The 27,319-nt window shown below is 46.0% G+C and overlaps 1 protein-coding gene across 1 annotated transcript in view; it reads left to right on the top strand.

Moving 5' to 3' along the window:
* The window catches only part of LOC117310676 (inactive tyrosine-protein kinase PRAG1-like), a 47,553-nt gene extending 21,021 nt beyond the window's left edge, over positions 1 to 26,532 (top strand). The window contains 9 exon segments of the mRNA XM_073799796.1: positions 6,648 to 6,805; positions 17,499 to 17,536; positions 17,538 to 18,194; positions 18,196 to 18,240; positions 24,978 to 25,062; positions 25,065 to 25,120; positions 25,122 to 25,773; positions 25,776 to 26,047; positions 26,049 to 26,532. Coding sequence (XP_073655897.1) covers positions 6,648 to 6,805; positions 17,499 to 17,536; positions 17,538 to 18,194; positions 18,196 to 18,240; positions 24,978 to 25,062; positions 25,065 to 25,120; positions 25,122 to 25,773; positions 25,776 to 26,047; positions 26,049 to 26,144 — 2,059 coding nt within the window. The 3' untranslated portion in view covers positions 26,145 to 26,532.
* Positions 26,533 to 27,319: the final 787 nt, after the last annotated feature.

Here is a 27,319-nt window from a genome sequence, read left to right as displayed (position 1 = left end):
GGAAACATTTATCCTCCTAGATGCCTCCCAGTTATTGAAACAGAGGCAGATAAACTTAATCAAGAAGTATTTAATAATTACTCTGTGTTCCAGCATGTCCTGACTATGACACAGCTCCTCAAACAGTTTATAATTGTGGTGGCAACAAGCCTATTTCACATGAAACAGAGTAATCTAACCAGGATTTATAACCAAATGCTTAGTGATGTGAATCAGACTGTTTGGTGTGAGTTCCAGAGGGGAGAGACCAGTCAGAGAAGATTGAGATGGTTTAGGAAGGGTTTTTTAGGTGAGTGATCCTGCTGCTAGGTCTTGGGGATGGAAAAGGTTTGAAGGGGAGAGAGAATGTTTTCCTCTGTGCCAAGGTGGGGAAAGGACAGGAATGCAGGGTGCTTTGCGGACAGTGGGAGACTAGCCCCATTAGAGCAAAGTATATATGAGCATAAGTAATAGGTACTGATTAACCAAAATGGTGATAATTTTTTTCCAAACTAAAAACTAGGCATATGTTCTAATGTACAGACCGTGTGGGGAAATATTTGAAATAGGGAGTGTCAAAGAAAATCCAGGGTGTGTGTTTCTGTCACCATAGAGGACCAGAGCTGATCTAGTATGGCTGCCAAGGTCAAGAATACTTACAAGAGCTCCGTGTAGGGCTCTTCAGGGTTGGTCATCATTATGAGAGTAGAATTTTGGAAAGATTTTGAGTCAGGATGATCTGCCCCAAGGCTGCAGATCTTTTTGGAAGATGTGGCTTGAACCCTGTATATACTTTTTGAAAGGAGATTGATCAATATTTATCTACCAGGTTGTAGATAAATGTGCTTTTTAATTAATTAATTTATTTATTTTGGGCCGCATTGGGTGTTCGTTGCTGCGCGCGGGCTTTTCTCTGGTTGTAGCGAGCAGGGGCTACTCTTTGTTGTGGTACGTGGGCTTCTCGTTGTGGTAGCTTCTCTTGTTGCGGAGCACGGTCTCTAGGCGTGCGGGCTCAGTAGTTGTGGCGCACGGACTTAGTTGCTCCGTGGCATGTGGGATCTTCCCGGACCAGGGCTCGAACCCGTGTCCCCTGCATTGGCAGGCGGATTCTTAACCACTGTGCCACCAGGGAAGGGTTGTTGAAGCAGGGACGGTGTCACCTCTACTCACTATTGTATGCACAAGACCTGACACAGTGCCCGGCACGCAGCAGGCAGTCAATATTTATTCGTTGGAAAATCTGAGAGTCAGAAGAGACAGGATGGGGGATGCACTGCAGGTCCTACAGGCATAAGATAAATAAAAACGAGGTGCTCTTATTCACCAAGCAAACCCCGTGTTTTAGCTCAAATCATTGAAGGATTTTGACTTTAGGATGTGGCCAAATAGTAGAGAATGAATGGGGTGAAACCGAGTGTATTTGAGAGGGTATTTGAATTGCTTCTAATGATGCAGCCCAACAGGACAATTGGAGATTGAAAGCTGCAGGTCACAGAGGCAAAGCCGTCCCTATTTTCCTGTGCTTTTGCAGGAAGTGCATTTTATAGAAAAGTCAGAGAGGAACTGAGGGGAAACGGAGAGCTCTGAGCTGGTGAATTCACAGCGGTCTGACAGGGCACTCTCAGCCGCCTCTGAAGCTGACCCTTTATCCTCAGGGCTGCTCCACGGGACCCCACGGTCACTGGCACGGCCCATCCCCAGGCTCTGGGGGGCCATGCGGATGATCACAGCACCGCAGGCTGGAGTCTGGGATGGTAAGAGGCTCTCGTTCTTTGATTTAGGCATGACTTGATTTATTCGCATCTAAACCAGTCTGTTTTCACTTCTTGGTAATGTAAACAAGGTATATAGAGTTTTCTAACGTGTTTGTGCTTTCAGAGCTACCCGCAAGGGCTTCTCCAAAAGGCTAAACTTAGCAGTGAACTTGCCCAATCCAAAGACTGGGTGGTGGGATTGTGTACCAGGGTCTGGAGAGCTAGTCTAAAACTGCATGCTGGCATTATGTGACTTTTCATATCTCCTGCTCCAGAAGCAAAAAGTTTTCAACCAAATGGATGTGAACTAAACCAAAGTTGGCCGTGAGAATGAAAATGTGCCTCTGTCACACTTTAAGTTGTGCTGCCGTATGAGGATTCTAGCAGCCATGTGAAGTTCGAGATACAATCTCTGACCCACACTGGGGTCCAGTATCCGTTAAAAATTTTGGACATTCTGAAAACTCAGGGGGTATTTTTAGACTCGGCTTTTTTCCTACAGATGAGGAAGTCTGGCAGATGGCTCTTCCGGCTGGATTATTATTATTTTTTGCAGCTTTCTACTAATACAGTATGGAGAAAACTCTGGCAAGGCTTCTTTCTCCAAGGACAATGGGGGGAAAAGCCATTCTGCAAACACCGGGCAGCAGCTGCAGGGCTCAGGTCTCTAAGGACGCTGTGCCACTGGCTGTGTATTTCACGCTGCTCTCCTGTGACTGTGTCTAATCAACGTGGGGAGGCAGGGAAGGAAGTCTGAGCAAGAGCAAGTCATTTATCACAGCGCGGAGCAAAGACATCTGTGCGGGCCGGGCTCTCTCGCTGCAGCTGATAAGAGTTATTTGCCACCCAGAGAGGAAAGACGAGATGTGGTTTTGGGCCCATGAAGCCACTTCCTTAAATCACATGACATCAGTTCATCTTATAGATGGTTTGCACTGGTTTTATGAAAGGCAAATCAAACTATCATTAATGAGGGAAAAGTGCCTGTAAAAAAGAATAAGTATAGTCTTGTTATGCGTTGCTGAGTACATTCGGATTGACCTTGGCCTTGCATCTGACAGAACAATCCATTAGGGCTCAGAAAAGTCACCTTCGGAATGTTAAGCCTTTTGCAGGGATTCTTAAGAAATCTACTGCACACACAGACTGGAGATACAAAAACAATGTGATTGTCAGTCTGCTTTGATGGCCAGCTTCCCCTTTCGTTTTCAAATCTGGTGTGTTTTTGTTCATTCAATAATTAAAGTGGCAGTTCTCTAAGACAGCAGTTCATACAGGTTTCCAAGGTGGAAGATATTTGATGCAGTTCATATGACAGATTTAAGAGAAGGGGTCACCCCTTTCCTCCTTATTTACATCTAAGCATCCCAACTGCCTATTGGGTTTTTGTTACTGGGCGGGAACCTGGGCTTCCTGAGCTTTTTTGGTAGAGAAACAGTAGTAATATCCCCAGAAGCCGTGGAAACGTGAAAATTCCACTTGTGGCTTGTACTAAGATTGACCAAAGTCTGCATTTGAGAATTTATCCTGCAACCACAGGAATAATCTGGTTTTGTCTGCATTCACTTGGTGGGCTTCACAGCTATGACTTCTCATAGTGACTAGATGCAGAAAAATTAACACCCACAGTCTCAGGCGAGTTGTTAGGACTGAGAAATAACTTTTTCCATCCATGAGGCTATTCTGTGGCGGAACCAATCCTCATAGAGCCTGTCTGTCCCATGGGGACTGATGGAAATCTCACTGGGTCATCTCTGTGTTCCTTGCCTTTCAGAGGCTCAGCAACAGGTCAACAGGAATGGCCATCCTGGACTCATTCAGGCCCTAGTGATTTTCTTTCCTTCTTTCTAGAAATGAACATTTCTGTGTTCATTTTCAACTTATCAAGTATTTCAAGCGAACGATGAAGTTCAAAGAACAATTTAACTCACTTTCATGTGTCCCCCTAAGATTTTTCAAATATTAACATTTTGTTACCTGTTTTGGATTTTTTAAAATAAAATATTGCAGGTACAGTGGAAGATCCCTGTCCATCCAATTTCCATTTCAATTTCCCCTTGCCAGAGTCATCACTATCTTGAAGTTGATGAAGTTATTTCCATTTTACCACATATATGTAATATATAAAGAATACATAGCATCATTATGTGTTTTTAAATTGTATATAAATGGTATCACACTTTACATGAGCCTTTTGCAATCTACTTTTAATATTCAACATTTTAAGAATAATTTTCATACTGGTACCTTAAAATCAAGTTTATTTATTTTTGAATGCTATGTGGTATTCCATTACAAGACTCTACCACAGTGTATCCACTCCTTTATTGATGGACATTGGACTGTTTATGATTTTGTTTTTGCTGTTAGTAACACTGTGAACAGTCTTGTCCATGCATGAGTTTCTCTAGATCTGCACTGTAATAGCCACTAGTTAAAATGTGGTGAGCCTAAATTGCAATGTGCTGTAAATATAAAATACATACCAGAGTTTGAAGACTTAGAATGAAAAAAATATATAAAATATCTCATTAATAATGTTATATTCATTGCATGTTGAAATGAGAATATTTTTATGCATTTTGTGAAATAAAATACATTATTAAAATTAATTTCATCTATAATTTGGCTACTAAAATTTTTTAAATTTTATATATATATATACATGTATAGATATATGACTTGCATTATACTTCTGTTGAATAAGGCTGTTCTATCAATAGATCAGGAGTCAGTAATCCACCACCCACAGGCCAGCCATCTATGTCTGTGAATAAAGTATTACTGGAAAACGTACCCATTTGTTTACATATAATGGCTGCTTTCCTGCTACAACAGCGGAGTTGATACTTGCAACAGAGACTATATGATCTGTGAGCCTAAATATTACCATCTGGCCTTTAAGGAACAGTTTGTCTATCCCTATTTAACCTTTTTTGAACCAGGTTTTTAAAATATATTTTAAAGGAATATATTTAATATTGTGATCCAACACACATACACACACGAAACAAAAATTCCACAAAACAAGGTTTCACAAATCCTCACTCTATATTTTCATATTTTTTTTCTCGTCTGTTCTTATTAAAATAAACTGCTAGTCGGTAAACTGCCTTGGCTCATGAAATTGACCTGGCCATTCATTCACTACGAGTCATTTGAAAATCATTGTTCCCTTTGCATCTGGCACTGCGCATTTTTCTTTCTTTTATGCTTCACTGTTATACTAAATAATTATGTGTATGTGTGCGTATGTGTATCTGTATATACTCATACATACACACATTTATGTACTTCTTAGTTTCATCTATTTATATACATTTCATCTAGTGTTTTTCTGCACCAGCTCAGCAGCTATGGTGCTGGAATTTCTCCCTTGGCAGCTTTCTGAGCCTGAAAACCAAGAGACTCCAGGGGCCACTTTGAAGAGGGCAGCGTAGTTGGATTGCCATAGATCTGGCTTTTTTCCTAGACTGAGGACTTGTCGTTATTCACAGCTTCATATCTTGGCTTCATCTGCAAAAGCCATTATTGATGGATTTGATGAGGATAAAAATATTTCATGAAACTTTCTATGATTATATTTTGCCAGAGGGTAAAATAAAGATAATATACTGCCGTAGCACTTCCAAAAGATTTGACATCCCCACGGTCCCTACAGTGACATTGAAATATAAAGAATACTATTAGTTGTAACATGGCCATCACGGTCACACTTAGGTGTAACAGCTTTAAAACGTCCTTTTAATCTGGTTCTAAGGGTTGGAGGTGGGGAGACAGACATGTTTCTAGGGAGCACATTTCATGGGAGCGAACTTTCTCTAAACTTTTCTGTTAATGAACAAGGGATTCCAGTGCCTGTGAGGACCAGTACGGGGCTGCGCAATATTGAACACAGAGAATGATCGATACATTCTTGGCTGTAAGGTCATGTGCGTTAAATGAGGCAGTTCTGATGCCAAATCAATACTGTATTGTGTATTTCCTACAGCAGATATTGAGATATAGATCTGCCGTAGTGGGAGCAGGCATGTAATCAGGAAATATCAGTTCAGACAAATCTGGGTTACCACCAACAGGGAAAAGGGCTGGATTGATTGTGGTCTGTCCGGCTGCGTGGGGGAAATGTCAGGTCAGAGTGAATATTCATGTAGTCCTTGGAAAGAGGGAAAGAGAAATCAATAAGCTAAACCTTCCACTTAATAATGGAACCGTCTTCTCCACGGCGAGTTCTTTTTTCTTGAACTTGGTATTCCTGTCCCTGATGTATCGGTCGTGCTATCTTAGAGATGCAATCAAAGATTTCATAGAAAGCCTAAGGGCAGATTCATTCCATAGTTCTGGAATAAGGGTTATGTTAACATGGTTCCATCTAAACATTGCACTAGATGTCTGGTTAAAATTGACCTTAAGTCCAAGGAATAAGCTAGACCCTTTGAAGCTATGTCAAGAGGGTATCAGGCACAAAAGAAATCTCTTGTTTTTGGTCTGAATTTGCAATTCCCTTGTCCTGTGATCTTGCAAAACCTACCCAATCTCTGTGTATCTCTATACATTGGCTTGTATGATAATGTTCAGTTTTTCTTTGTAGAGATGTTACATAGAATGTAGTAGATGACGTAAATGTTTTGGCAGACGGGGCCAGAATATGAAGGCAGTTCCTCCCAAATCATGATTTTGGTGCTTTTCTAAATTTAATAGACTCACTTCTCCTTAACCGTGCTTGAGAAATCTCCTGCCATTCACGTGCGTAAGGTTTCAGAAGAGTCCCTGTTCTCTCTTCCCCAAATTGTTTTTTTAAAACTTACTGGCACTGATCAGGCTTCAGGAGCATAGTAGGTTCATAATCCATCAGCTGGTTTTTGAATAGAAACCAAATTAATTACTTTTATCATTTGTTTCTACATTTTCCAGGCACCTTTTAAAAATGAACAAGAGCAGCTCTGATTTGGAGAAGGTGAGCCAGGGCTCTGCTGAGAGCCTCAGCCCATCCTTCAGGGGCGTCCACGTCAGCTTCACCACGGGCTCCACGGACAGCCTGGCCTCCGACTCCAGGACCTGCAGTGATGGAGGTAACAGACTTGACCTTGATGGAGAGGCTTAGATTCCCTGAGTCTGGAAGGCCAGCCTGGGTTAATTGCCTAGATTCGGAAGGGCCAAGCTAGACCTACTGTCTTGGTCCCACTTTCCCTGTGAAGTAGACTCTACCAAGGAGCAGCTGACATTTATTCCCTATTGAGTTTATGACAAGGCGCCTCATCCCATATCTCCCTCTCCAGTTACACACAGCGCATCCGCATGGCAGCAAGGTGGGAGGAGGCTGAAGTCGGAAGCATATCGAAAGACTCCTGATTCCTTGGGTAATGAGACATCTGTGTGTAGGTCTGCGTTCCATTTCTGTCCTCAGGATTAGTTTACAGGGGACTGGGTGCATGCCAACCACAAATTCCCCCTCCTCCACCCTCTGTCTCTCTCATTCTTTCATGGGCGCACACACACACACACACACACATACGCACACACTTCCTTGGACACACAGCAGGCGCTTACATAAGCGTGTGTTGAACTAAAGCATGCCGGCTTCATTAGACCACCATCCACCCCACTTTCTGGATTAAGCTCTAAGGCGTAATATGCGGCTAAGTCCTGACTGGGTGTACAGTCGGCCCTTGGTATTCTCGGGCTCCAAATTCGCAGATTCAAAGACCTTCCAACCTCTGTTGGTTCGGGTTCAGAGGGCCGACGGTACTCCGCCATTTTATATAAGGGACTTGAGCATCCACGGATTTTGGTAGCTGAGGCGATTCCTGGAACCAATTCCCCGCACATAATGAAGGACGACTGTATTCCTAAAAAAAAGAACTCTTGCTTTCCTGTAGTTGTGATGGGTACTATTAAAACCTTCACCCTTTACCACTTGTGTGCGTGTGTCCTCTCCTGCTTTTCTCACTGACTTGCCCCAGCATGTTAGGTTTGGACGCATGCTAGCATGACTGTCTTTCTCAGTCCTAAGGAAGTATTTCCTCTCAGTAGGCATTTTTGGAGTAGAGGGTTCCATTGTGAATTTACTGTCACCAACATTTTTCTATCTAAAAGATTAGCGCTGCTAAGACAAAAGCATATGTTGTACGTCAGCCTGTGGTGTGTTCTGATGGGAAACTTCTGACAGCTCTGACTTCAAAACAGGAAATATCTTAGCCTTGATTTGGGTGGGACGTGGCAAAAAAGGATTTTCTTTCTCTGCAGATTTTTCTGGGTTTCTATCTTTTTCCTTTTCCCATTCCATTGTGCAGAAATTCTACAAGGCACCTTATGCCATCGAAGGCTGGGCTGGGCACGTGAACCGTTAGTCCCTGTGCTGGTCAGCCCTGACCTGCTGTCTTGGGATTGTGAGCCAATTCTGAGGGAGGGGTCTTTCATCCTCCACTTGCCAGCTGGTGTTAGTGAGAACTGGACTTAATTGCCCCAGCACTTTGCTTCTCAGAACCAGCAGATCATGATGTTTTGCTCTCAGGGCTCTTACACGGTCTAGCCAGGAAGGTAAGATTAAAATACGTGACATGTGGGTGGATGGGTTAAGCTAGGAAATTGGGCTGCTCAGAACAGGAGTGCTTATGAAAGCTTCCAGAGAGAGAGAAATCAATGAGTGCTGATGTAGGGTTCAGAGAAGGCTTTTTTTTTTTTTCTTTTGGGCCGCGCCTGAGACATGCGGGATCTTAGTTCCCTGACCAGGGATTGAACCCGCGTCCCCTGCAGTGGAAGCGTGGAGTCTTAACCACTCCACTGCCAAGCAAGTCCCCAGAAGGCTTTTTGAGGACATGGGACTTCAGCTCTTGTCTCCAGAGTGGTTAAAATTGAGACGGTAGAGGGAGGAGGAGGGGTCTTTGCAGGTTAAGGAAACAATTCAAGAGGATAGAAGGCACAGGGTTAGCGGTGCACATGGGGAAAGGGTCAGACCAGCCCAACGCACTTCAGTGGAAGCAAATGAGGGGCAGTGGGACATGAGGTGGTGGGAGGCTGGGGGCTGGATTGTACAAAACTCTCAAAACCAGTTTGTGGAGTTCGGAAATAGGGAGCCATTTGAGGGTTTATGAGTACAATGGTGACACCTAACTCAGTCATTTTCGAATTAAAATGAATATATTTTCTTGTACGCCTGACACTGAAATCACATTGTAAATCAACTGTACTTCAATTTTTAAAAAAGAATATATTTTCATGGTTAGTCCTTTATCACGAACGAGTTATTCAGTGGAAATGCACCTCGAAATTTAGATTCCTAGAAGATCAACAAAAAGGTATATATACCTTCTTACCGGACTCTGGCTTCTCAGAGCAAAGCAGTTTCTATCTGCTGCTCCTGCTTATGGCTCTGTACCCAGAACCATGCTTTGAAACTGGCAAGAGACCACAGGCATTCTCTCTCTCTCTTTTTTTCCTTTTCTGTGTCTCTTAAACATTAAGCTGGAGAATGTCCAGAACCGCAGGTCCTAAAATGTAGGAAACCCTTCATTCAACCGCTCGTCAGTAGCCAAGACAGCTGGTTTTAATCTATTACTGAACAATTAGCTTTCCATCCTGTGAATCCGTACTCACTTTTACCTCGTAGCTGAAATACTGACCCATCGTGCCTTTTGTTACTATTCGGCATCTAGCGCCAAAGCTGAGAGAGGGAATCCAAACGGGAGAGGTAGAGTTAGGTCAAGAATGTAGCGTCCACCTCTTTAATATTATGTATTAAGTCAAAAGAGACCATTCAACTATACATTGATTTTTGTCAGTAAGAATTCAGTAACGAAAACAATGCATTTCGTGGACTTTGTGCCTCTGTGGTATGGGTGGGCCTGGGGGAGTTAAGGACAAAGTCATTCTGGGGCATAGCATAGTAGTAGTCTGTGTAAACTTCTTGGAAGCTCTTCAGGGTTAATGGTGAAAATTAGTTTTCTACCATTCAGGTTTTGTGGTTCCCCAAAATATAGTTTTAAATTTTCTAAGTAAAATAAACATAATCGAAAGCTATAACTTGGTTGCATTTTAAAAACGAGTGTGTCTAAACTTTTCGTTGACAAAATATTTTATATCAGTGTTAATGTCAGCTCTTTGTGCTTGTATCACATTCCATACTTCTCCAAGCACATCTGTTATCCCATTTGTCCATGTGGGCAGTTCCATTGAACAGTAGGTCAACTCGGTGAAAGGAAAAATCCATCTAAGCAGTTGTCGGGTTTATGCTTGGTTGGGGAGGGACAAACTGCATGTATTAGGACAGATCCACGAACGCTGCCAAGGGGAAGGTCCTCTGTAGTGGATGGATGGATGGGCGTGGGGGGAATGATCAGCAGAAATGGTCACCAGAAGACTCTTATGCTTTTAAATGGTTACTTTTAAATACGCAGACCTCATAATTGCATTAAGATCATTTTCCCTTTTGATTTAGGATAACATTACAACTCAGTTCCACAGTTAAACAAACATCATAGATGCCAGGTTCCCCTCTTCCCAAAGGAGATGAGTGCTGTGTTGAACTGAAAATATGGGCAGAAGTGATAGATGAGAGGTCTAAATAACTATACAGTAGTGAATATACTTATAAACTCCCATGAAGCTATGCACCGAGGCAGTGTTTGTGTTCTGATTTTTTTGTAACTGCCAACCCGAAACACAGGAAGTTAATTAAATATCTTGACAGTAGTCAGCTTGTGTTTCTCAACAATAATGCCAAGAAGATTTTTGAAATATAGACATTAATTCAGTCATTGGTTTGATAGATATTTGTTGAATACAAACTATGGGCTGGATACAGTTTTAGATGCTGAAGATACAGCAGTGACCAAAAAATGCCCTGTCCCTTCCTTTCGTGGAGCTCACATTCTAGTGGGGAGAGATGGGCAATGAGGAAGATAAGGGACTAAAGTAGCCAGTGTGTCAGATGGCAGTAAGTGCTATGGGGAAAATCAGCCAGGAAGGGGCCAGGGAAGGGTGGGGAGATAGTAAGTCCACAAAGACGTCAGTCAGAATGAGTGACAGCCTGACCCTCACTGAGCCCTTGCTCACCCACTCAGGCTGTTACCTGAGACTCTAAGAAGAAATAGTATTTTTAAAAGAGTCATGTACCACAATGTTCACTGCAGCTCTATTTACAATAGCCAGGACATGGAAGCAACCTAAGTGTCCATCGACAGATGAATGGATAAAGAAGATGTGGCACATATATACAATGGAATATTACTCAGCCATGAAAAGAAACGAAATTGAGTTATTTGTAGTGAGGTGGATGGACCTAGAGTCTGTCATACAGAGTAAAGTAAGTCAGAAAGAGAAAAACAAATACCGTATGCTAACACATATATATATGGAATCTAAAAAAAAAAAAAAGGTTCTGAAGAACTTAAGGGCAGGACAGGAATGCAGACGTAGTGGATGGACTTGAGGACATGGGGAGGGGGGAGGATAAGCTGGGACGAAGTGAGAGAGTGGCATGGACATATATACACTACCAAATGTAAAATAGTTAGCTAATGGGAAGCAGCCGCATAACACAGGAAGATCAGCTCCGTGCTTTGTGACCACCTAGAGGGGTGGGATAGGGAGGGTGGGAGGGAGATGCAAGAGGGAGGAGATATGGGGACATATGTATATGTATAGCTGATTCACTTTGTTATAAAGCAGAAACTAACACACCATTGTACAGCAATTACACTCCAATAAAGATGTTAAAAAAAAAAGAAGAAGAAATAGTATTTTTAAAAAGGTGGTCCCTGGAGTTCCCTGGTGGCCTAGTGGTTAGGATTCCAGGCTTTCATTGCCGTGGCCCAGGTTCAATCCCTGGTCAGGGGACTGAGATCCCACAAGCCGCACATAACAGCCAAAAAAAAAAAAAGAAAAAAGAAAGGTGGTCCTGAAAAAGGCATCTAAAACTCTCTAGCCAAAAATAGCGTGCTTTCTGACAATTAAGCAGGCTTGTTAGAGCACTTGATCCTAAATTGATGGGTTCAGTCTAATATATTACACTGATGTTTTGCTCTAACACAGTATATCCCCCACGGAGACAGACTGAGTCACCGGTTCTATTCTGGGAGATGTGTTACTGAAGGATGGAGAAGTTATCCTAAAGGAAAAAATACGCGTTTGTTAAGATTGTCTGTGGCCTGAGCCCTCACAGTATCTCTAAAGTGAAGCTTCGTTTTAGTTTGAGCTATTCCCTTTAAACTAAATTTTTAAAAATATATTATTACTTCAATGAAGTCAATACGTGTCTATGATAAAAATCCAAACAATGGAGAAAGATATAAAGTGAAAAGTCAGAGTCTTCAGACTCCCAGCTCCACCCCCCATTTGGAACATTTTTTTCTATATCATCCCAGAAATTCGTATCCATATTTTAAATATAAACTTCAGTTCTACACATTTTTGTACTTAATGTATCTTGAAGTCCTTCAAATCAGAACCTCTAGGTCTACCTCATTTTTTTTCATGCTGTATATTTTTTTCATTGTATAAATTGGTTAAACCCTTCTCTTGTCAATGCATGTTTAGGTTACTTTTCATTACACGTCTGCAGGAAGATCCTGTGACGTACACCAAGATAATTTGGTGAGCATATCTGTAAGATAAATTACTAGAAGTAGAATCGATATGTCAAAATGTATATGCATTTTTAAACAGATGTTACCAAATTAACCTCTAAAAATGTCAGTTTATGCTTCTGTCAACAGCATGTGAAAGTGCCTTGAACTAACTTTTAATTTTACTGTTCATTTGGAAGAAAAACCCATGGATGATTTTGTTACAACAGGGGAAAGATCATGGAACCACACATGGGCTGTAGACACGCAATATTTTCCACGAGCCTGGTTTCCAAACTGAGCCGGTGCTTCCTCCTGTTTTGCATGTCAATTGCCTACCCATCTGGATCCACTGTTTCTTGGGATGATTAACTGGTCTGGAGAGACTTCTCACAAATGCCACATTTTCCAATCCAATTGTAAAATGCTAATACTATGCTTCCATTTTCAGACCACGTTTACCTTCTTGAAAAAGGCAAGGGTTCCTCTTGAAGGAATGCTATGTGCCTTCCTTTAAAAAAAAAAATTAGAGTTTATTCTGACCAAATTTTCCTTTGGAGGAAAAAATTACTCTCTGTGAGGCTAGAACATCCCCTCTGCCACCACTCTTCACGTCTTCTGGGAGTGGGAAGAGGGGTTTTGGCCAAAACCTGTAAGACTGCCACTTCCTGTGCGACCCCTGGCCTACACAGATGCCTTTAGTTTTCTCACCTTGAACATGAAGGGATTGAACCAGGCCACAGAGTGTGGGCGAGGTTTTCTCCATCTGCTTTGTTCCCCCTGCCTTGCATTTTGTAGGTGCTCAAGAAATGCTGAGTGAATGCATGGATTCATCTATACAGCCGTTTCCAGCCAAATCTCTTATCCTCATTTTTAAAAACAATCCACAGAACACTCAGTGTTTCGAACAAAAGAAAATTCAATTTGCTTTCCTTTACTTTAAGTTGGAGAATCGTCAGACACCAAAGCTGAAGTTTGGAGCTGGGGGACTCTTAGCTGGGACCCTGCCCTTTGTCCCCACATTTGTTCTGGCCCAGCTGCCGTCAGGAGGCAGAGCCGGGCGCCAAGCAAGCCACACGGGCTCATTTATACGGTTCAAAACTGGACTGACCACTTCCTCCTGAAGCCAGCTCTCCCTTTGGCTATAGAGAACAGTGAAAGTACCTATTAAAACCCAGCCAGAAGAGAGGACTCTATAATCAGAAAACCTCACAGTGCTGGGTTTGAACTTTTGGCCTGCATTTCTGCATAGGAGTTGAGCCTTTTTTTCCCCCACCGTTGAAATCCTGATTTCTCTTCTCTTGCTTTATAAATATAATGGCACCAAACTGGTATACTTTCCTCTCCATCGTTTTAAGATCCCACCCAGTGCACCAAATGTGATGTGTAGTTTTTTCCTAGAAAACTTCTCTAGGAAGTTCTCTAGAAAACTTTTTTCTCTTCTCTGAAGCACAGGCACTAAGGAGATGCAGAGGTGTTCTGCTGTATAGCCGGCTGCAGGGTGACATGCAGAATTGGAAATTGGAAGGAAAACTTAGGAAATGGGATTTGTAGCTCTCTGGCCCAATTAGGACTCAAAGTCATTTAAAAAAAACAAAAAACCACTAATTATGTAACTATGATGTAGGCAGACTTCCCAGCAAAGTATTTTTCATTCATATCCTTTGATATGAATTTTCCATTCATATCCTTTTTACACCCTTAATTGTAAGCCAGAATTTGGAAACAGGGTGGTCTAACACTGGCATAGAACCGGGATAAGCTGTGTCTGTGAGGAGGTGCCCCATGCGAGAGCCAACAACACGACAGAACCAGAGCGGGTCTTCTGGGGGGCTCTCTGGTCCCGCAGAAGACAGCTAACTGCTTGTCTCATGCTGGAGAAATCGGTTTTATCGAGAAGGGCTACACGTAGACATCTCCCTCCAAATATTAACAGCCAAGAATATTAACAGCTGAGATGTTATATGGTCCTGGGGTGCCTGGGGGCGATCAGAGTGAATTATGGTCTCTTTTTGCCTGGTGCGGGTCCACATCTGGAGAATGGTCAGAAGATGGTGTACCTGTTACCCAAGTAGGAGATTTTTTTTTAAATGCAAAAATCACAATATGTGTATGTAATGCCCAGTCATACAGAGGAAGTGCACATTTCAGATGAGCCTCACTTCACCAGATGAGGTCTGTGTAATGCAGTCCTTTACAACCTCTGGCGAAGTGCATGGCTAGGAGCCTTCCTGTGCAGTGCCGTCCTCTGATTACTGTGTGCTTTAGGCAGTGATTGTTGGGTGAGAAACACCTAACATCTAAGAAATAAAGAAAAATGAACCAGTCCACATGCTAATCCCTGAAGCCGCACCTCCTTCTAATACCCAGTACTCCTGCCCCTACTTAGCTAAGTGGTTATGGGATATAGATCTGATCAAAGCCACGTACTCACAGTTCCCACAAGAAAGCAAGAGAACACACACAGGGCAAAGGAGAAAATCACTTCCTTCCCAACTGCCTGAACACACGTGTTTATTTTCTGTGCTAAAGCACAACCTCTTGGTTTTTCTTTGGTAATCTAGGGAATGAGAAGTGTTACCGATATATATATATATATATATATATATATATATATATTTTTTTTTTTTTTTTTAAGATTCCTGCTATCCTTAAGGATTGAAAGTTTTCCAGCAGCAGCTGTGGGAACTAGAGATAGAGGAACAGTGGAAGCAAGATAACCATCTGCCTAGAGGTATTTTATTTCAGGGGCAGCTTTGAGACAAAATGCACATGAGGAGTTGTTGAAAATGGAGAGAATGGCTGAAATTATAGACTATTAGTGCTGGAAGGAGCCTTCGCAGGGATGCAATCCGGTCAGTTTTTTGTTTTGTTTTTTTGCGGTACGCGGGCCTCTCACTGCTGTGGCCTCTCCTGTCGCGGAGCACAGGCTCAGCGGCCATGGCTCACGGGCCCAGCCGCTCCGCGGCATGTGGGATCCTCCCAGACCGGGGCACGAACCTGTGTCCCCTGCATCGGCAGACGGACCCTCAACCACTGCGCCACCAGGGAAGCCCCCCGGTCAGTTTTTAAATGAGGAAATTCAGCCGAGTAAGATTGACAGCTTACATCAGGGTTCATCCACTATGCGCCCTCAGATCAGACCAGAGGCAGAAAGGAATGTGTTGAAAGCGTCAAGGAGAGCTGTAGGGGGAAGCCAGGAAGACAAAGCAAAGAAAGGGGTGGGAATAAGCATAAGGCTTAAGGAGGGGACTAGCCATGAAACTGATTTGTCAAAAAGCTCCCCGGCTGGTTGGACGGGGGACCCAGGTGTCCTGAACCATAGGCAGGCTGTCCCTGTCTGGACAGGGAGACTGGAGGCACTGAGTTAAAGCGTTTTGACCGGGATTCTGATCACGCTCTGCCTGCCGCCTCCCCAACCCTTATCTTCTGCGTGTTGATAATGCATCTCTTTGCACAAACCTGGTTCCCAGCTCCTGTGTTCAACTAGCTGCGTTTACCAACTCTGTCCTCCTGGGGGCTTTGCGCTGGAGCTTGTACTGTGCAGGAGGCCCCTGCTGTCACTTACTGATGCTGGTCAATGGGGCTGAGGCACGGACATCGGCGCCTGAGGACATGGTCATCCACCTGGCTCCCTCCTGCCTGTGGAGCACCCCCATGTAAGGAGGCCCCCGTGTTGATGGGAGAGGCTTGGTGCCAGCCCATTCTGTCCCCCTTTGGCTGGAGAAATCAGAGAGGGACTCAAGCAGAGACAGCTGTTACCTGTTCAGAAGCAGCCCTGCGAAGGCCATGTGCCTCTGAGTGAAGTGACACAAAACTAACAGACAGTTTGCTTCCTTTGCGGCCTTTCTCCACTTGCCTCCGGCCTCTGTGTTTGTTGTGCGTCTTGCATCTTGGTCGTCCTGCTAAGGTGGGAGGGCGTCCAGAGAGGCACTATGTGCCCCACCCCTTAGGCTACATGCACAGTCAACTAAATGAGGGGCGCACATCATAACTGCCTATTTCCTTGAATCTGAGACCCATATTTCTTTCACATTTTAACCTTCAGGATAATAGGATGTATTTTATAATGTATGGATACAGTTAATGTTTTGGTTTTTTTTTAGTCCCCTTAAAAACTGTTATTAAAATATTGGGTATATCTTTGAGTCAGTTCTTAGAATGAAAGAAATGAGTATTATTTTCAATTGGCCCTTTCTTGTCTCTGATGTCAGTACCTTTTCTTATGTATTTTTTACCTGAACTCTTGTTTCATTGTGAACTCTCCATTTCATACATTGATATAAAGAGTAAGTCCAGGCTTCGCTCTTATCTCACCGCCTGTGACATTTCTGAGGTCCCCATGCTCTGCGGAGGCCTGAGGCAGTGACGGAACTTTCCCCAAATCACATCAATATCCACGTGCACCTCTGGGAACTGTGGGGCCTGGGAACCACTCGCTTTCCCTTGAAATCTGTTTCTTCTTATGAAATCACATTCTCTGTCTTCTGAAATGTCTGTGGGCCTGCACTGTCCCCCAGGCCATCAGGGCATTTGTCAAAACTCAGAGAATTATACCCTAAAAGGAGGAATTATACTGTAGCTAAATTGTACCTCTATAAACTGACATTTTGAAAAAATCCAGCCAAGCCATACATGTTCAAGTTTGTTGGTGCTGTTGCAACATTGTTTGCAAAATATTAGAAGCAACCTAAGTGTCCATCCACGGGGGACCAGTTAAATAAATTTTGGTACTTGCATATGATGATACAGTATGGGATAGCTTTTTAAAAAGAATTAGATAGACCTGAACATCATCTGATGTGGAATATCTCCAAGCCATAGTGGCAAGTGAAGAAAAGGAATACTGCAATCAGTGGGCACCGTTTGCTCTCCTTTGTGTAAATGTGTGTGTGTGTGTGTGTTGTGTGTTTGGGTTGTTTGCAGATCTCCAGAAGGATGTGTGGGAAATTGCCAGCCATGTTTCCTCTGAAGAGAGGGACTGGGCGCTAAGGAACAGGGTAGGAGGAAGACTTCATTGGCATTGTACACCTTTTTTGCATTTTGAGTTGTGTTCATTGTGCATATGTTGTCTCTTCAAGAATAGATAAAAACAAATAAAATAGATTGCTTTGATGGAAAGAAAAAAAATGGCCCACGGGACCCTGGAACTGAGTGGCCTGGGCCCCCGGTCTGATGGTTTCTGTTTCTCTTTTTTCAGGTCCATCATCTGAGCTGACTCACTCGCCCACCAGCAGCGGGAAAGGAGCTCTTCAGCCCTGTCCCCTTCCCTTCGGGCTCCACTGAGGATGTGTCCCCCAGTGGCCCCCTGCAGCCCCCACCTCTCCCCCAGAAGAAGCTAGTGAGCCGGGCGGCCTCTTCTCCGGATGGCTTCTTCTGGACCCAAGGCTCCCCCAAGCCAAGAACAGCAGGTCCCAAGCTGAACCTCAGCCACTCGGAAACCAACGTCTGTGTCCATGACGAGTCCCACTTCAGCTACTCCTCAGGCCCCGGCAGCCGCCTCCAGCACACCTTCTCTGCTTCCGAGCCTCTGGAGAAAACATTCAAAGACAATGGCCCCTGGGGCCCAGCGCCAGGGCTGGCGGGCAGCCAGAGCCTGCAGGGCAAAGGGGTCTCCTCGGCCGCGGCCTCCAGCTGAGCGGTGTCCAGCCAGGCCTCGGCGGGCAGTGCCCAGCTGACGCTGCACAGCCTCCTGAGCAGCATCAGCAGCAAGGAGGGCACCTACACCAAGCTGGGAGGGCTCTACGCCCAGTCCTTGGTCCGCCTCGTGGCCAGGTGTGAGGACCTCTTCATGGGCGGCCAGAAAAAGGGGCTGCACTTCAGCGAGAATAACTGGTCCCTGTTCAAGCTGGCCTGTAACAAGCCCTGCTGCGACTCGGGGGATGCCATTTATTACCTGTGCCACCTGCTCCGAGGACCCCGGCAGCACCTACGCTGTGAAAGTAGGTACCAAACCCCTCCTCCCATTCCACAGTGCCGCCAGCCGGTCCTGGCTGGGGGGGCAGCGCTATGGCTGGGAAGCCATTTCCCCTCAGCCAGCTCCCGAAGGAGGGTAGTTTCCAAAAAATGCTCGGTGATCTCACTCTCTGCCTGGCCCAGGACGTGGTGCAGTGTGATTTGTACAATGAATACAAGGTTCATTCTGTGCTTTCAGGAACGAACCTACGTGATCGAGTTGGATTAAGACAGTTGCCTTTTAATGTGATGGAGAATTCATTCATTTATTCAGCAGGTTTCTATTGAATGCCTCCTATGAGCCAGGTTATTTTGTTAAAGATCTGAGTATATAGATGGTGAACATATGGTTCCTGTGGAGCTTATAATCTAATACGGGAGGTAGGCAATTCAGATATAGTTCTTAAAATAGAGCCGGAAGGAGAGTTAGACCCAAACATCATCTTGAACCACAACAGTAATATTATTGATAGAGCAGTCAGTATACAACTAGACTCTTGGATGGGTGTGTTAACTACACGACCTCAAATCCTCACAGGGAGGTAGGTGTTACAGGTGGGAAATCTGAGGACTCAAAATGATTAAGTAATCTGCCCACAGCTGGCAGGTGGCTAAGATGGATTTGAAAGTCTTCTTTGTCTTGTCTCAAAGCCTATGCTACCACCCTTTCAGTTAAGAAAAATGAAGTTCAGGGAAGCTAAGTGACTAGCCCAAAGTAACACAGCTGTTTAATCGTTGGCCCTGGATCAGGGCTGTTGCTAGCACGCCCCACTGCTCTTTTGGGGCACAGCTCTGAGTAAGCTGGTGGAGCTGTCTGTATCCATCTGGCCCCTCTGGTGGCCCCTTTTCTCATCTTCTTTTGTGTCCCTTGAGTACCTGGTGGTCTGTGGTCCTTCTATAAATGCAGGCTTTTGTGAGGAGTGAGAAGGGAACCCTGAACTCTTTTCTGCCATCACCTGCCCCAAAGACATTCTTTTATTTCTAATTAGAAAAAATGCAAACGGTGAACTAACATGAAACGACCTTGGCGGGGGTGTGGCTTCCTTCTTACCAGTAAGATTTTTTTTTAATACTATGATTATTAGCCAAGGAAAATTGCAGTGAATTTTACTGTGAGATTTTTCTTTTAAAAAACTGGTGACACCACCATAAAATATAGATTGGGAACCCCTGATTTATTTGTTCAAGGGGCTCTGTATAATTACTCGCTGCCTTCTTGCAAAAAAACTAGGCAGGAAGGTAGCTATTAGGAGGATCCAGTTCATTGTCAGAAATCAAGGCCCCGAAAGACTAGATAGATTTTTGAACTTCATTGCCTCTTTATATCTGAACTCGGCAGTACTCTCTTGTTTGAGCTACCCTTCCTGGTCACCCCCCCCCAACCACAATTAAAAGAAAAAGAAACAACCCCAGCGTTTCCCTCCTATTAGCAGGGTGCTGTATCCAGTAAAGGAAGAGTGAGTAGACCCTCCAGAGAGCTGGACATGGTCAGCCTGGTCATCGCTGGTGGCCCAGAGCCAGGGGCCTGTATCCATGCACTGAAAGGGATGTAAGTTTGAGCTCCTTGAAAGTCAAGGGGATGGAGGTGCCTTTAGGAAGTTCTTTGCTTCTGCCAACCTAGTGGACCTGAGGAAAGGGATTTGTGAATAATGTCTCTGCTTCCACCCTGAACATTTCCTGTGTTCAGTGCATGTGTTACTCTCCCCCGCCTACTGGGCTGGACCTGGGCGGCTCCTTCACTGTCAAGAGACAGCTGACTTCTCCATTTTGAGGAGGAAAGAGCCTGGTGGACAGGCTTAATCCCTCTTGCCCATGGGGTGGAAAGTGATATGGCCCAGGGGGCCACGTGGCGCAAGATCTGCCGCTGGATCAGAACCCCGGGCAAAGGGGTTTGTTTTTTATATCCATGATGGTGACGTGCAACTTGGATTCTAGGACCTTCCTGTAACATGTAGAATTAGCCAGTTCTCCGAAGAACAGTGCAGAAAATTCAGCATTTCCAGAGGATGTTAAAAGGCAGCATCGTTCATTGCATTCGAAATCTAAACCATAAGGAAGCCAGCGATAGACCTTGGTCCTCTTAAGGGAAGAGAGTCCCCGGGGTCTCCTCTTTGATTTTGCTTGAGCCTTTGGCAGCTCAGGGACTATCTCCGTAATGTGTGAAAAGAAAATCTGGAGAAGAGCTTCCAGTATTCAGAGTCTGGGGAACAACAATATCAATTTGCAAATGGGCCTGGTCTGCGGGGGGAGGGGAGGGGGGGAGGGGAGGGGGCGGGGCACGGAGCATCCTTCCACACTGCTGTTCCACTTCATTTAGTGCTGATCCTAGATGGATACAGTCATCTGAATCGGCTGAATCCCCAGGAGTGGGGAGGGGCTCCTTCCCGCACCGCCTGGCTGTGGCTGAGCTCATTTCATCCTGTGCCTGGGAAGCGGGAGCTTCAGTTGCAGGCTGCCCACCTGCTCGGGCTGACGCTGGTCCCTCCGTTTGTGGGCTTGACGCCCTGTAGCCACGAGGAGGTGAAGCCAGCTCATGCAGCCCAGCTCCACGAGTATGAGGAGGGGAAAAAAGCCTTAGTTGTGTGTGCTTTCGAAGCTGTTTCATGCCTCAGTCAGCCAGAACTCCGGTAATTAGGGACCTGCGCTAAGCGGGCTGGGCCTTTTTTATTTAAACAGACGTGACTTAGCCCAGATTTTCAACACGAATCAGGCCGTGGCACCAAAGTTTAAAGTGAGACTTGGCTCAGTGAAACGTTTGAAATTTGAGCTGAACCAAAGGTCTGTGTGCAGGTCTTGAGCCAGAACCCAAGCACAGACTCCCTGAAAATGAACTTGGGGGGCGGTGAGGGGAAGATGGGGTGGAAAAGAAGCCGTCCCCTCCCTCCGCCCCCCCCTCCTCTCCCCTCACCTCTAATTTGACACTGTAGAATGATCTTGGCGGTGGCCCAGGGCTGCCCCTCTGGATAACACGCGCTCTGTCTTTTGTTCGAGGCAGTGAGGAAGCTGCAGGTCTTGCCAGAGGGACCAGCTCACTGATTCTGAAATGCATCCAGGCCACTTGTCATTTACTCTCCTCTTCATTTACACCTCTGTGCGAAGTGCCTGGAGCTCCCAAGGAGAGTGTTTGCCGGGCCCAGGCCTTTGATACCCTGGAGAAAGGGGATCCTTGGAAACACAGCCCAGGCCCCCGGCAGCTGAACCCTCTGGGTTTGTACAGCCAGCCAGCTCTGGAATTGCCCAGCACCACCCACATGGCTACAGCCGGGACCCGCAAGGGCAGTCACCATAGCAACCTCTCCCGGTGGTGTGCTCGCCTGGGGCATTGTGTTGAAAGCCACACCTGTGCTGTGTCCTTTAATGCTCCCAGTGGCTCCTAGTGAAGAGGGACACTGCCCCTGAGATACAGAGGAGAAACATACTTGGAGATTAAATACCATTGATCTTCAGTATTCGTGGATTCTGCGTTTGTGAATTCGATGCTGAAACCTTACTTGTAACCCCACGTCAATACTTGGAGGGCTTTGGGGTTCATTCCTGAACTGGCATACAGTGGGCAGGGGCGGAAATCCGGGTCATCTGACTTGCACGTCTTCAGCTGAGGTGGTACAAAGGGACCCTCCGCCTTCTTGTTTCAGCTCTCATAACTGTACACAGGTGTGCTTTTTGTGTCTATTGAGTGCCTCATCGTCACACTTCCGTGCTTTTCGTTGGCGATTTCGCTTTAAAATGGCCACGCTGAGCGCTGAAGTCCTGTCTCGTGTTCCTAAGGTCAGGAAGGCTGTGATGCACCTTTGAGAGGGTGTTAGATCGGCTTAGTTCAGGCATGAGTTACACTGCTGTTGGCTGTGAGTCAGTGTTAGTGCATCAGCAGTATCTATGAATAAGGCGTCTTTAAACAGAAACACACACAGTATACAACAAGGTTACATATTGATAAGTTGGTGAACATCTTGTGACCAGAGGCTTGCAAGAACTTCACATTGTATTTCCCCAGGAGCAGTGGTTCAGCATTCATGCATTCAGTGTTTGTGGCTACTTAATAGAACATAACTACTACAAATAACAAGAATCAAGGGAAAGTTGCCAATGTTTACAGAGTTTATATTTAAACTAAGGTCCTTTTCACTCCAAAGCCCATACTTTTCACCTCCAGAACACTTCTTAGCTGTATAATCTAGGGCAAATAATTTAACCTCTTGAAGTCTCAGTTTCCTCCTCTGTAGTAGCATCTACCTCATTGAGTTGTTCAATGAGATTTAACGAGACACTACATGACAAAATGCTTGTAGGCATGGTGCAAGAGTTCAGTAGGTATATGTTGTAGTTGAGAAGCCCTCACTGGAGGGGATGACGTCAGTATCCATGGATGGCACAGCAGACGGGTCCATACACAGGGGTTGGTATTTATATGCAAGACTGTTTTTTGAGGACCCCTCCCAAATTTCCTTTAGTGTAATAGTGTTCCAGAAGATTGCCATTTAAAAATTGAATACAGGGCTTCCCCGGTGGCGCAGTGGTTAAGAACCCGCCTGCCAGTGCAGTGGACACGGGTTCGATCCCTGGCCCGGGAAGGTCCCACATGCCGCGGAGCAACTAAGCCCGTGCGCCACAACTACTGAGCCTGCGCTCTGGAGCCTGTGCTCTGCAACAAGAGAGGCCCGTGCACCGCAACGAAGAGTAGCCCCTGCTTGCCTCAACTAGAGAGAGCCCATGTGCAGCAATGGGGACCCAACACAGCCAAAATAAAACTGAATATAGCTGGGTGTGCTTGGATAAGAAAGAGCCTGCAGCAGTGCCTTTTAGGCATGCATTCTGAAGTCACTTTTGTTAGTAATAGGAAGCACTGTCTGGGATAAAATGTACTTTCCTTTTATTTCTATTCTACTTCTCTAATAGAGGGATCAATAAATTAATGTGTTCTCTCCCCCAAGCCCTCCAATTATCTTTTTAAAAGTTTTCTCAGAAGCGGAGCTCTTTTATGCCAGGTTTTATGCTGAGCTTTGTAGAACTGCAATATAAATAAATCTCTTTGAAAAGGTACTTGCAACAGAACTTCTAAAAACGTCACCTGTAAGCATTGTGGTGCTCCATAAACACTGCTGTACTCATCTGAGTGCAGCCGTGGCAGCACCCCAAAGGGTTATTTTTGGATTGTTTGCAGGATGATATTTTATAGATGGAGGCGAAATGCCTTTCTTCTCAGGATTACGCACTGATCCTTACCTTTCTACAAAGTACGGCTGGGGTTGCATCATCTCCTTCTGAGAGGGGCACCCACAGACCATATACCGACCCTTTCAGTGTAATTAGAGGGAAATTGAGGCCTGACAGGGGGCCATTGTGTCTGGCTCAAGACTCTTCAGTTGTGTGGCCACCAGATGAGGGTTCCTGTTGCTCAGGATCCTTAGTTGGCAGTCGCTGTCGTTAGTACAAGAAGATGTAGAAGAGGTGGGAAAGATACTGGGAATTCCCCAAAGGAGCTTGAGATCATCCGTCTGTTTATTCCCACCTCTGGTTCAGAGGGTGCCTTTGGGCCCTCTGGGTTCCCTATTCTCTGGAGAGCTTTCTGTTTTCTTTCATCTGCTCTGACTCACCCTTGGAGGAAAAGCTCATGGCTTCCACTTAGCGGCTCCACTGAAATCAGCCCCACAGGTTGTGCCAGCCGGTAGGCATGGCATATGTACCTGGATCTAGAAACTAGGCAGCCTAAGAGAATTTGACCAAGTCCTAGAGGTTTAGGGCCTGCATCTGCCCCCGAGATTCCCCAAGAAGGGAACATCCCAGGGGTCGAACACATCTATTATAAGGTAGCTGCCAATTCAGGTGCGAGGGCTGGGAGTGAGGCTGACTGCCTGTGTAAGCTCTTATCTGGCTTCCTGAGAATTTGTCCAGCCTACGCCGTGGGCATGGGGACGTCTTCCTACCAAGGGAACTCACTCTTGCTGGGTTGTGTGATAATTTTAGGTTTAACTTGTTAAGAAATTGCGAAACTGTATTCCAGAGTGGTGGTACCATTTTACATTCCACCAGCTATAAATGAGAGTTCCCATTTCTCCACATCCTCATAGACACTTGCGGTTATCATTTTATTATAGCCGTTCTGGTGGGCCTCACCTGGTCTCTCATTGTGGTTTTTGACTTGCATTTCCCTTATGATTCATGATGTCGAACATCTTTTTCATGTGTTTATGGCCAATTATATATTTCTTTTGGTGAAATGCCTGTTGATCTTTTGCCCACTTTTGATTGGGTAATTTATCTTATTACTGCATTGCAAGAATTTTTTGGTAAAATTCTGGATAGAAATCATTTTACTGGATATGTGTTTTGCAGATATTTCCTCCCACTCTATTGCTTGTCTTTGCATTTTCTTAGTATCTTTTGAAGCATACACGTTTTGAGTTCGGTAAGGTCAGGCTTGTCCATTTTTTTCTCTCATGGACCATGCTTTTGGTGTGGTATCTGAGAGGTCCTTGGCCTCAGCCTAAGGTCTCAAGATTCTGTCCTGTGTTTTCTTCAAAAGTGCGTATGTTTTGGCTCTCACATCTAAGTCTCTCCATTATGACCTAGGTCTCTGGGATCCATTTTGAGTTAAAGTGTGTGTACGGTGTGAGATATGGGTGTAAGTTCACCGTTTTGCATGTGGAAAGCTAAATGTCCCAACCCCAGCTGCTGAACCGAATGCTGGCTCTGGCCCTTTGACCTCACTGCCCTTTCCCCACAGATCTGCAAAACCCCTGAGCCCAAAGCAGCCTCATACTGCAGCCCTTCCGTGCCCGTGCACTTCAACATCCAGCAGGACTGCGGCCACTTGTCGCCTCGGTGCCCTCCAGCATGCTCACCTCTCCCGATGCGCCCAAGGACCCTCCTGTCTGCCCTGCCTTCACATCCCCCCGCCCAGGAGCAGGACTGCGTGGTGGTCATCACCCGAGAGGTACCCCACCAGACCGCCTCGGACTTTGTGCAAGACTCAGCCACCAGCCACCAGTCTGAGCCCGAGGTTTACGAGCGGCGCGTGTGCTTCCTGCTTCTGCAGCTCTGCAACGGGCTGGAGCACCTAAAGGAGCACGGCATCATCCACCGGGACCTATGCCTGGAGAACCTGCTGCTGGTGCACTGCGCCCCGCAGGCCTCCCCGGACCCCTCCTCCGCCACCTCCTGGGCCCCTCCCACCACCATACCCCCTGCCCCTGCCGCTACCCCTTCCTCTTGCCCCTCTGCCGCCCTCCCGGCCGGCGTCACGCCCACCCCTCCGGCTGGCCCCGCCTGTCAGGGAGGGCCCGGCGAGAAGCACTTGCCCCGACTCATCATCAGCAACTTCCTGAAGGCCAAGCAGAAGCCGGGCGGTTCCACCAACCTGCAGCAGAAAAAGAGCCAGGCCCGCCTGGCCCCAGAGATTGTGTCTGCCTCCCAGTACCGCAAGTTCGACGAGTTCCAAACGGGCATCCTCATTTACGAGCTGCTCCACCAGCCCAACCCGTTCGAGGTGCGGGCGCAGCTGCGGGAGCAGGACTACCGGCAGGAGACCTGCCCCCACTGCCTGCGCTGTCCCTCTACTCGCCGGGCCTGCAGCGGCTTGCGCACCTGCTGCTGCAGGCCGACCCCATCAAGCGCATCCGCATCGGCGAGGCCAAGCGCGTGCTGCAGTGCCTTCTGTGGGGACCCCGGCGGGAGCTGGTGGAGCAGCCGGGCACCTCGGAGGAGGCGCTGTGCGCCACGCTCAGCAACTGGATCGACATGAAGCGGGCCCTGATGATGATGAAGTTCGCCGAGAAGGCGGTGGACCGCCGGCGGGGGGGTGGAGCTGGAGGACTGGCTCTGCTGCCAGTATTTGGCGTCGGCGGAGCCCGGAGCTCTCTTACAATCGCTGAAGCTCCTGCAGCTTCTGTGAGGCAGCCCCCGTCCCGCGTGCTGCCCCCAGCCCCGCCCTGCCTTGCCTTGGAAACATCTGTGTCTCCTGGGAAATGGTACAAATGACTGTTGTACTTGGATGTTATATATATGTGTGTGTGTGTGTGTGTGTGTGGTGTGTGTAAGATATAAATACAAAAGACTGAGGATGTCACTGCCCACCCTGGTCTGGCCTCCTCTCCTCCCCTAGCCTCGAAGTTTTCGCCTACAATTGTGTACATTTCTAGCTTATTGCAAGGTCCTGAGGACAGTGTGGCCAGCAGAGTGAAGCCTGGACTCTGGTCTCACTATCCCATTATGGGCTCCCTTTACCCTCTTGTCAAGTGGCTATTTAAAAAAAAACCAAAAAACCCTCCATTTTTAATTAAAATTTCGGTTGACTCATGAGTAAAGAAAGCTCTTTTATCCTCAAGTGCCCAAGTGCGTTAATACCTTTGGCGGGTAAAATTGTTTTTTAAGCCCCTGGAGCAGTGGCTTCAAGACCACCTGAACTGTCCTCTGCCTTACACTTCTCGTAAGATAGAGCAAAAGGCCGCAAGGGCCCCAGGCATGCGGAGACCAGTTAATCTTCCCCGCTTCTCTCCCCACCTAACAAGTCTCTTAGGAAGAATTCAGACACAGCTGGTGTGATCCCAGAATTTCAGAATTTAATCCACTGCTTGAAATCCATTTCCAGTTTGCTAAAGCTGGTTGTCATTTGTATCAGAAGCCTGGCTCAAAGCAGAAGCCACCCCAGATGGTTCAAATGACAAGACCTTAACAGGGGACCACTTAGAGAGTTGTAGGCAGGGTTAGAGAAAAGCAAAGGACGATGAGGCAAAAGCAAGGGCAGGAATGGGGAGGATTCACTCAACCTGTTTCCCACCTGTCATCCCTAGGCCAAGACCAGTGAGATGCCAGACAGCAAGGGGACCTGGGTGATACAGTCTGCAGGATTGGCCTCCCTGGGCAGGGTTGAGAAGGATGGATAGAGGGCTAGGTGGAAAACAGCCCACTGGTACTGCTGTCCTAGATAAGGACAGGGCAAGAGTCGAACTCCAGTGTTCCCACTTTCAGATCGCTAGTCCCCCTGCTGTTCTAAGCTCTTTTGGGTTTCCATTTTCAAAAACTCATTCAAAATACTTTAAAAATACTCAAAGAAAATTAGGAAGCAGC

The sequence above is a fragment of the Tursiops truncatus genome, unplaced genomic scaffold (assembly GCF_011762595.2).
Source record: "Tursiops truncatus isolate mTurTru1 unplaced genomic scaffold, mTurTru1.mat.Y mat_scaffold_119_arrow_ctg1, whole genome shotgun sequence".
Lineage (NCBI taxonomy): Eukaryota > Metazoa > Chordata > Mammalia > Artiodactyla > Delphinidae > Tursiops > Tursiops truncatus.
The sequence above is the reverse complement of the archived record's forward strand: the minus strand, read 5'-3'. Positions and strand labels throughout refer to the sequence as shown.